This window comes from Chroicocephalus ridibundus, chromosome 22 (genome assembly GCF_963924245.1).
Source record: "Chroicocephalus ridibundus chromosome 22, bChrRid1.1, whole genome shotgun sequence".
NCBI classification, from domain to species: Eukaryota; Metazoa; Chordata; class Aves; order Charadriiformes; family Laridae; genus Chroicocephalus; species Chroicocephalus ridibundus.
Genome location: NC_086305.1, coordinates 3,962,988 through 3,972,484, shown reverse-complemented (window position 1 = coordinate 3,972,484; position 9,497 = coordinate 3,962,988). Strand labels below are relative to the sequence as shown.

At 68.9% G+C, this 9,497-nt stretch overlaps 1 protein-coding gene across 1 annotated transcript; it reads left to right on the top strand.

Annotated features, from left to right (window-relative positions):
• Window positions 1-2,034: 2,034 nt before the first annotated feature.
• Window positions 2,035-8,561, top strand: GRIN3B (glutamate ionotropic receptor NMDA type subunit 3B). Its single transcript, XM_063358398.1, has 9 exons — window positions 2,035-2,490; window positions 3,948-4,546; window positions 5,026-6,067; window positions 6,523-6,668; window positions 6,842-6,957; window positions 7,195-7,346; window positions 7,463-7,627; window positions 8,038-8,105; window positions 8,225-8,561. Exons 1-9 carry the CDS (start codon window positions 2,035-2,037, stop codon window positions 8,559-8,561), a joined length of 3,081 nt encoding a protein of 1,026 aa, XP_063214468.1.
• Window positions 8,562-9,497: the final 936 nt, after the last annotated feature.

Genomic DNA, 9,497 nt, shown 5'->3' with positions numbered 1-9,497 from the left:
GGGTGGCGGGGGGGGGGGCCAGCAAGGTGCTATTTCCAATCTCGTTAAGTTGACAATTTATATATATTTGGATCCAGCTACTTTGTTTTCACGGTGTTCTGGGGAATCGGCCTTTTTGTATCGTCATGAGCACGGCAGCGGGGGTTGTGGGTTTTGTTTAGGTTTATTTTTTACATAAAAGATTTGTTTTTTATAGTGAAAGGTGCCTGAGGTTTTTCTTTAACACCCTGCTGCTGGCCATGGATCTCAGTAACCCTGGCAGGGAAGCGATTCTGCGCTTCCACCTGCGGGGAAGCGATTTCTCTCCGAGGGGAACTGCGCTGCTCCGTCGTCTTTGCCCCGGGGGTCCCCTCCCTGTCCCCAGGAGGTTTTGCCTCCCGCCGGATGGAGGGGGATCCCCAGGATTGGGGGACCGTGGCCGTCCCCGCGCGCACCCACCGCACCGCCCTGCCCAATACACCAGAAGTAAGCGCAGTTGATGTAAAGTGCACTTTAATAACGCGGGCGGCCGTGCAGACCCCGCTGCTGCCAGCTCGCTTAGATAATGCTTTTAGCTTAATAAGCGCCGTTTCTCTCCTCCCGCTCCCCACCTTCCTCCTGCCCCTTTGCATCAACGTGAAGCCGCTGCTGGGGGGGGGCGGGGGGGGGGGGGGAGAGCGTCAGCCCCCGGCGGGGGCTGCGGCGGGAGCGTGTCCCCTGGCAGCGAGAGCCCCAAAGTGTCCCGTCCCCCCCCGCCCCCAGTGGGGCCGACAGCCTGCACCCCACCAAGCCCAGGACTCAGCCCTCCCTTCCCAGTCATCCCACGCTCTTTCCCAGTGCCCCCCAGTGGGGTTCGTGTCGGGGCAGGAGGGAGGATGGGGCTGCCCTGCGAGTCCTGGGGAGGGGCTGGGGTTTGGGGGGGGGCTACTTCATGCCAAGAGCCTGTTACCCCCCCCTCCCCCCCCCCCCAGCTCCTGCTCGGGTGCTGCTCCACAGTTATCCCTGGGGGACCGGCACCCCCAACATGGGGCTCACAGTGCCCTGGTGGGTGGGATTTGCTCTGACGGCCTCTCCCCTCCGGGCCCATCTCCGCAAGGGGAACTCATTAGCTGTGACTCATTAAATTTGCCTGGTGATCAATACTTTTTGCCAGCTGCTATTTGGCTCTGTTGCTCGCTTTCTTTTTCTTATTAATTTATCCGAGGCTCCCTGTCTCCCCGGCAGCCGGTGTTTGCGCTCCTGGTGCCGAGGCGCCCCGTGCCACACCGTGCCTCAGTTTCCCTGCTGGGGGGGGGTGGGGGGGTGGGTGTTTGACCCCACTTCCCCCCGCCCTGCGGAGGGGGCTGCAAAGCTGCTGTGGGTCCAGCTGCGGCCCAGGAGCTGAGGCCCTTCACCCCTTCCCCCCGCAATGACCCAGGACCCCCCCCCGCTTTTGAGGCTGCATCTCTGCGAGGGATGGAGGGATCCGCTGGGGGCCTTTTTACCGGGCGGGGGGGACATAGTTTACGGCTCCGAGCCTGGCTCGGCACCGCCCCGAGAGGCTTCTCCCAGCCCGGGGGGTGGCGGGGAGCGCCGGCATCGCCGCCCGTGAGCGCCCGGCCGGAGGAGGAGGAAGAGGAGGAGGAAGGTCCCGGTGGTCCAAAGGCAGCCGGGCCCCCCCCGGGAGGCGCTGGGGTCCCTGTGCGGGGCCACATCGCGCTCCTTCCCGGGGGACCCCACGGCCGCAGCCCCCGCACGGCAGCACCGGGCGGGTGGGGGGGAGGGGGGGGGGGGCTGCGGGCGTGCCCGGCGCTGCGGGGACCCTGCCCGGCGCGACAACCCCCCCGGGGGCTGCGGGGGCCGCCCCGGACCCTCCCGCTCCGCTCGGGGACGCGGCGGGCGCTGCCGGCCGGGACCCCGCCGGTCCCATCCCGCACACGGGGCTGCGGAGCCGGGCGGGGACCGCACCGGGGGGTGCTGCCCACCCGCCCGGAGCCGCCTCCGCCCGCCCGGAGCCGCCCCCGCCCCCGGCCCGCCCCGTCGGGGCGCAGAGCGGCGGGGCCGGTGGCGGGGCGCATGGCGGGGCTGCGGGCGCTCTGGCTGCTGACGGCGGCGGCGCTGGGGGCGGCGGGGGGGCACCCGCAGCCCTGCCGCGTCCTGGCCCGCACCGGCCCCGCCGTGCGCCTCGGGGCCCTGCTGCCGCCCGCCCCCCCCGCCCGCGCCCGGCTCCGCGCCGCGCTGGCCAGAGCCGCCGGGACCGGCCCCGGGGAGGGGGGGGATCCCGGCCCCGGGGGGGCGGCGCTGCCCTACAACCTCAGCCTGGAGGTGGTGGCGGGCGCCCCGGCGGCGCGGGACCCGGGCTCGCTGGCGCGGTGGCTTTGCGGGGCGCTGGTGGTGCGGGGGGTGGCCGCCGTCCTGGCGCTGCCCCGCTCCCGCCGGGAGCTGCTGCAGCTGGATTTCCTCGCCGCCGCCCTCCAGATCCCCTTCCTCAGCCTCCTCGACACCCGCGGGCCGCTGCCCTTCCGAGTGCAGGTAAGACCCGCACCCGCACCCGGACGCTCGGACGCGGCTGCGGGGACCGGGGCCGCCGGGACGCAGCGCTCCGTCCCTGCCGCCTCCATCCCTCCTCCGTCCTTGCTCCGGTCCCGGCTCCATCCCCGCTCCTACCCCGATCCTCATCCCGGCTCTGTCCCGCGGGAACCCTCCCGGTCCCTCTCCCGGCTCGGTCCCGTCTCCATCCCGACTCCTAATCCCGATCCCCATCCCGGCTCCAATCCTGGCCCTGTTCCAGCCCCTCACCCTCGCTGCATCCCGTCACCCTCCCGGCTCCATCCCGGCTTCCATCTCAGCCCCATCCCACCTCCAGCCCGGCTCTATCCTGATCCCCATCCTGGGTCTGTCCCAGCCTCATCCCGGGCCTCATCCTGGCTCCATCCTGGCCCCCATCGCAGCTCCATCCAGCCCCCTCCTGGCCCCCATTCCATCCCCATCCTGGCTCTGTCCCAGCCTCCATCCCAGCTCTGTCCTGGCTCCACCCCAGCTCCATCCCAGCCCCCATCTCATCTCTCTCCTGCCCCCCCCCGCCTGGCTCTGTCCCAGCCCCATCCCGGTTCCCACTCCAAGGGAACTTCCCTGGCTCCTCCGGCTGCCCCACACCCTCCAGCCCCAGTCCTGACCCCAATCCAACCCCAGAAGGGCTCCGGGGCCGTGCCCCAGCGCTGGATCCCCGCAGTCCCCTGTGCCACCCTGTGCCGCCCGGTGCCACATTTCCCAGCCCAAACCCTGCCGAGCTGAGACTTGTCCCAGCCCTGTGTCCTTGGGGTGGATTTGTCCCTCTCCTGTCCCTCGGCCGGTCCCTTCTGGGGACAGACCACCTCCACAGGGGGCCATGCCGCGTTTGGGCCCCTCCACGTGCACGCTGACCCCGGGCTGTGCCCGTGTGGAGGTGACCCCTCTCCCGGCACGCGGCAGGACCACACCGTCCCCTGTCCCCCAGCCTGTCCCTGGGGACGCCCAGGCAGGCGGCGGACGCCCTCAGGCTGCGCTGCCCTCCATGCCTGCTCATCCGCTGCCTGGCGAGCGGCATGTCCTTGGAGCGTGCCGTGCCGTGCCGTGCCGTGCCATGCCGCGCCGGCTGCGGGAGCTGGGGCAGCACGCGGCTGGCAGCGTGAGACCCTTGTGGGCAGGGGGACGCACGACCCCCTGCCCAGGTGGTCATGAACCCTCTCGCCCTCCCAGCCGGGGGTCCTGCGGGGGTCTCCTCCCTGGGCTCTCCCTCTGGTCCCTGGGCTTGCGGGTGGGTGCTGGGTTTGGGGAACCGTCTCCCCCGGCTGGGAGAGGGCTGGGAGCAGGCAGGGAGTGGGCAGGGAGCAGGCAGGGAGCAGAGGGTGGCTCTGGGGTGGGAGGGCCCCTGCCTGCTGCTGCCTGCGGGCTCTTCCCACGGGCAGGAGCGGGGCAGGGGGACAGCCACAACCCCTGTGTGTCGGCAGAGCCCTTTCCACTTCCACATGGAGCGGCAGAGCTCGCTGGAGACGCTGGTGGACGTGCTGGCGAGCGTCCTGCAGGCCAACGACTGGCAGGAGACCAACCTGGTGCTCTGCCACCCCTGGGACGTCGCCGGCTTCCTCGGCCTCTGGGCCCGACGCTCCCAACTCTTCCTCCGCACCATCCTGGACCTCGGCTACTTGGACGAGCCCGGGGCCACCAGCCACCTCCGGCAGCACGGCGAGCGCTTCAGGACCCTCTCCAGCCCGGTGCTGGTGCTCGGCTGCGACCTGCGGCGCGCTCGGCTCATCTTCCAGGCGGTGGAGGAGTCGGGGCTGGCCCCGCAGGAGTTTCACTGGATGCTGGGCTCCCCGCTCAGCGCCGGCGAGCTGCAGACCGAGGGGCTGCCTCTGGGGCTGCTGGCCTACGGGGAGGTCAGCCGGCCGCCGCTGGAGCTCTTTGTCCAGGACGCGGTGGAGCTGGTGTCCCGGGCCATCGCCAGCGCCGCCCGCGTCCGCCCCGACCTGGCTCTGCTGCAGACGATGGTGAACTGCAACGACAGGCGCCGGGCGGGCGGCGAGTCCTCGGGGCTCTTCCTCTCCCGGTAAGGAGGGTGCTGCGGGTGCCCCTTTCCCCCACCCCGGCTCCGTCGTATCAGGGTGCACGGGGGGGGTGCGTGTCTGTCTGTGCCCCAGCTCCAGGATGGGGTGAGGGCAGAGGGGGGGGGACCCCAGGGCTCAGAGCCCAGCGCGGTCCTTGGCGTGTGCAGCCCCCGCCGTGGGGCTCAGCCCCCCACTTCCCAGTCTCTGCTGCGCCCCCCCCCCCCACCAGACACGCTTTGTGCCGGCTGCACAAGGGGGGGGGACGGACGTGTCACTTCAGATCTGCCCGAGCACGGTGGCTCTATAAATATTAATAACGCTTGGCCCTGCCAGCGCAGCGAGCTGCAGGGCAGCGGGGCCGGATCCTGCTGCTCCTCCCTGCCCTTGTCTGTGCCCGAGTCGGCACCTCCTGCTCCCGGCGCCCCGTCCCTCGGTCCCGGAGCCGGTGACACCGGAGCTGTGACACCCACCCTCCCGCCAGGTTCATGGCCAACACATCCTTCCACGGCCGGACGGGGACCATACGGGTGGAGAATGCGACGCTGGTGCGTCCGGAGCAGCAGTTCCGCGTCTGGAGCCTGCGGCGGGACTCGCGGGGGGAGCCCACCTGGGTGACGGTGGGCACCTGGCAGCGTGGCAACCTGGAGCTGGAGGAGGGCGCGTGGCAGAGCCACCGCCAGCGCGCCAGCCCCGGCGAGGGTCCCCGCGTGAAGCTGCGGGTGGTGACGCTGGTGGAGCATCCCTTCGTCTTCACCAGGGAGGTGGACGAGGACGGGAGCTGCCCGGCTGGGCAGCTCTGCCTGGACCCTGGCACCAACGACTCGGCCGTGCTGGACGCCCTCTTCGAGGAGCTCGGTGCCGAGAACGGCTCGGTGCCGCGGGCGTACAAGAAGTGCTGCTACGGGTACTGCATCGACCTGCTGGAGAAGCTGGCCGAGGACATGCCCTTTGACTTTGAGCTCTACATCGTGGGCGATGGGAAATACGGGGCGTGGAAGAACGGGCGCTGGACGGGGCTGGTGGGGGACCTGCTCAGCGGCACGGCCCACATGGCCGTCACCTCCTTCAGCATCAACTCGGCGCGGAGCAAAGTCATTGACTTCACCAGCCCCTTCTTCTCCACCAGCCTGGGCATCCTGGTGAGGACGAAGGACACGGCGTCGCCCATCGGGGCCTTCATGTGGCCCTTGCACTGGACCATGTGGGTGGGCATCTTCGTGGCCCTGCACATGACGGCACTCTTCCTCACCCTCTACGAGTGGAAGAGCCCCTACGGCATGACCCCCCACGGCCGCAACCGCATGAAGATCTTCTCCTACTCTTCAGCCCTCAACCTCTGCTACGCCATCCTCTTTGGGCGCACCGTGTCCAGCAAGACCCCCAAGTGCTGCACTGGCCGCTTCCTCATGAACCTCTGGGCCATCTTCTGCCTCCTCGTGCTCTCCAGCTACACGGCCAACCTCGCGGCCGTCATGGTGGGGGACAAGACCTTCGAGGAGCTCTCGGGCATCCACGACCCAAAGGTAGGAGAGCATCTGGGCTGCTTCTGATGGGGCTGAAGTCCAGGGAAGGGGACGGGGGCGGGACGGGGGGATGTCTCTGCCCTTCCCAGCTGAGCATGAAAGGTCTCCCCAGCCCTGCAGCGTGCCCCCCCCGGCCCTGAGGCTGTGGGGCTCTTTCCAGACCCCCAGGAACCTTTGTGTCCCCCCGCTCCCCGGTGTTTAACCCTGGCCTCAGCTCCAGGGTGGGGAGAATTGGGCTGTGGGCGCGCTGAGGCTGCCTTTGGTGGTGGTGGTGGTGGTGGTGGTGGGGGCTCTTTGCTGGACACCCCACAAGAGCTGCTGCATCCCCATGGGCTGCCCCCACCACCACTGGGGCTCTGTGTGTGTGTGTGTGCGTGTGTGCTGGGGGGGGACCTGGGGCCGTGTCCCCGGGGGGCCGTTCCCGCCGGGACTGATGCTCTGGTGCCTCCTTCCAGCTGCATCACCCCTCGCAGGGCTTCCGCTTCGGCACGGTGTGGGAGAGCAGCGCCGAGGAGTACATCAAGAAGAGCTTCCCCGAGATGCACGAGTACATGCGGCGCTACAACGTCCCCACCACCCCCGCCGGCGTCACCATGCTCAAGTGAGGGCGGGGGGGGGAGCCCCATCCTTTCACCCCATCCCTGCAGCTTGTGCACCCCCACCCCAGGGAGGGGTGTCAGGTTGGGGGAGCGACCCCGGGAAGGGGTGGGGGGATGAGCAGCCCCTCCCTGAGGGTCTCCCCCCCACCCCCCCACCCCGACAACCTCGGTGCAGGACGGAGCCCCCCAAGCTCAACGCCTTCATCATGGACAAGTCGCTGCTGGACTACGAGGTCTCCATCGACTCCGACTGCAAACTCCTCACCGTGGGCAAACCCTTCGCCATTGAAGGTTGGGGGGGGTGGGGGGTGGTGGTGGGGGTGCTCTGTGTGTGCCTGTGTGTTGTGTGTGAGTGTGTGTGCACACGCGTGTGTGCGCTGGGACGGGGCCGTGCCCCACCACGGCCATGCAGGATGGGGAGGGTGCCCACTCCTGCGCCACCCCCGGCCCCAGCGGTGCCACGCTCTCTCTCTCTCCCTCTCCCTCCGTGCGCCCCCCCCCCCGCCCCGCCATCACCACCGGGACCAGGTTACGGCATCGGCCTCCCCCAGAACTCGCCGCTGACCTCCAACGTCTCCGAGTTCATCAGCCGCTACAAGTCGGCCGGTTTCATCGACCTCCTGCACGACAAGTGGTACAAGATGGTGCCCTGCGGCAAACGCGTCTTCGCCGTCACGGAGGTGCGGGCGGCCGAGACCTCGGCTCGGGGCGGGGGGGGGGGGGGGCGGCTGACACCCCCCCCTTCCAGCCCGGCCAACACCCCCCCGCCCCAACCCGCTCCTCCCTCTCCCCACAGACCCTGCAGATGGGCATCTACCACTTCTCGGGGCTCTTCGTGCTGCTCTGCATCGGGCTCAGCGGCTCCCTGCTCACCTCGCTGGGGGAGCACGTCTTCTACCGCCTCGTCCTGCCCCGCATCAAGCGCAAGAAGAAATTCAACTACTGGCTGCACACCAGCCAGGTGGGACCGGGCTCACCCAGCATCTCCCCCCCCCACACACCCCCGCCCCCAAAGACACCCCCCCACCCAGCGCCGCTGCTCCCCCTCCCCTCGCGCAAGGGCCTGGACCGTCATCACCCCCCCGTTACCCCCCAGCCCATCGCCCGTGTGCTCAGACCCCCCCCCCGCCGTGTGCTGTCCCACCGGGCTGTTCTTCGCGCCTCCTCCTCTTATTCGAGGGTATTTTCGTTAGCAAGGCATTAATTGTTTATACCCAGCCTCTGGTTTCACGGGGCCTTTCACCTCTTTACGGCTCCTTGTTCTTATTTAAGGAGAGATTCTGCCTTCTAAAATACATTTCACCTTTTTAAAAAGTACGTTCTACCCGCTTAAAAATACGTGCGTGTCCCCCCACCCCCCCCCACCCCCAGAAAATCCACCGGGCTCTGAACACGGGCACGGAGCAGCAGAGCGGCCGGCGGCTGAGCTTGGAGCAGAGGTACGGCTGGGGCTGGGTGCCTGCCCCGCTCTCTTCCTCCTCCTCCTCCTCCTCCTCCCCGTGGGCCATGGAGGGCTCTCCCAGCCCCCAGCCCGGCCCTTCTCCCCCTCCCCACAAAGGTGCGACCTCCAGCCCAGGCGGGCGCCGGCAGCGGGGCCTCCCTGGGGCGCCCTGCGGAAGGAGGCACGGAGGGTGCGCTTCCAGCTGGACAAAACCCCCCCCGAGGAGGTGGGGTCCCTGCGACACCCCGGGAACGGGCGGGCGCTGCAGCCCCCGGAGAGGGCGGCCGGGGAGAGCGAGCTGCGGCAGCTGGAGGAGAAGATCCAGGAGATGCGGGACCAGCTGCGGGCAGCCTTGGCGAGGAAGAGCGAGCTGGTGGCCGCGCTGGGCACGGCGAAGAGCGGCCGGGCGCTGCCCACCCCGTCGGTCACCGAGGAGCCCCGGGAAGAGAGGTGACACGGGACGGGGGGGGGGCTCAGCCGGGCAGGAGAGACCAGCACCCGCTCCCTTGGCTGGAGCAGGAGCAAAGAGACGAGGGACAAAAAGGGAAAAAGCCCTTGGGATGGCAGGATGGAGCTGGGAGTCCCTTCCCCGGTTCCGGAGCCTTCATCTCTTCCTCATCACCCTCCTGACGCCGCCGATGGCGGGGGTTTAAAAGCAGCAGCCTCAGCTGAGGGGGTTGTTTTGGGGAGGGCAGGGGGTGAAGGTGAGATGAGGCTCCCGCGGAACCGGGACACACCGCAGCCCTTTTGCTGGCAGAGCCTCCCGCAACGCCATGTTTTTTAAAACCATGTAAATAAAAGATGACGGAGAAAAATAAAAGTCGGCTTTTTCTCTTCCAGCTGCATCTTAAACGCAGCAAGGCTTGGGGCCAGGGTAACCCTTCCCCTCCCTCCTCCGCAGGCAAGAGCCAGCCACGCCGCAGGCCCGCAGCGCGTAGGAGGAGGAGGAGGAAGGTGAGGAGCCCTCGTCCCGTGGAGCAGGATGGGCCGAGACCCCAACCTCCCTCCGGCAGAGCCAGCTCCAGGGCAGCACCGCCGGGCTGAGCTCCGGAGCCACCTCCGACCAGGAACGGAGCCTTCCCCAGGCCGAGGGTGAGAGATGGACGTCACCAGCGCCGGCCCCGTTGCTCAGCCCACCAGAGCGTGGCCAGCGGAGGAAATTCAATATCCCACAGCCCAAACGTGGGTGACTCCGGGTGGCTGCAAAAGACCTGGGCTGAGAGCACGGGAAAAGCTCTTCCCTCCCCGCAGCCTTTCCACTCGCACAAGGAGGCTGCTGAACGCAGCGGGGAGCAGAGCCCTGAGGGGGACGCGGGCTCAGCCCCCTGCGCCGCCACAGCCCCCCTCCCCGAGCCGAACCGGGGCACGCAGGGCTCGGCCGAGGGCTCGA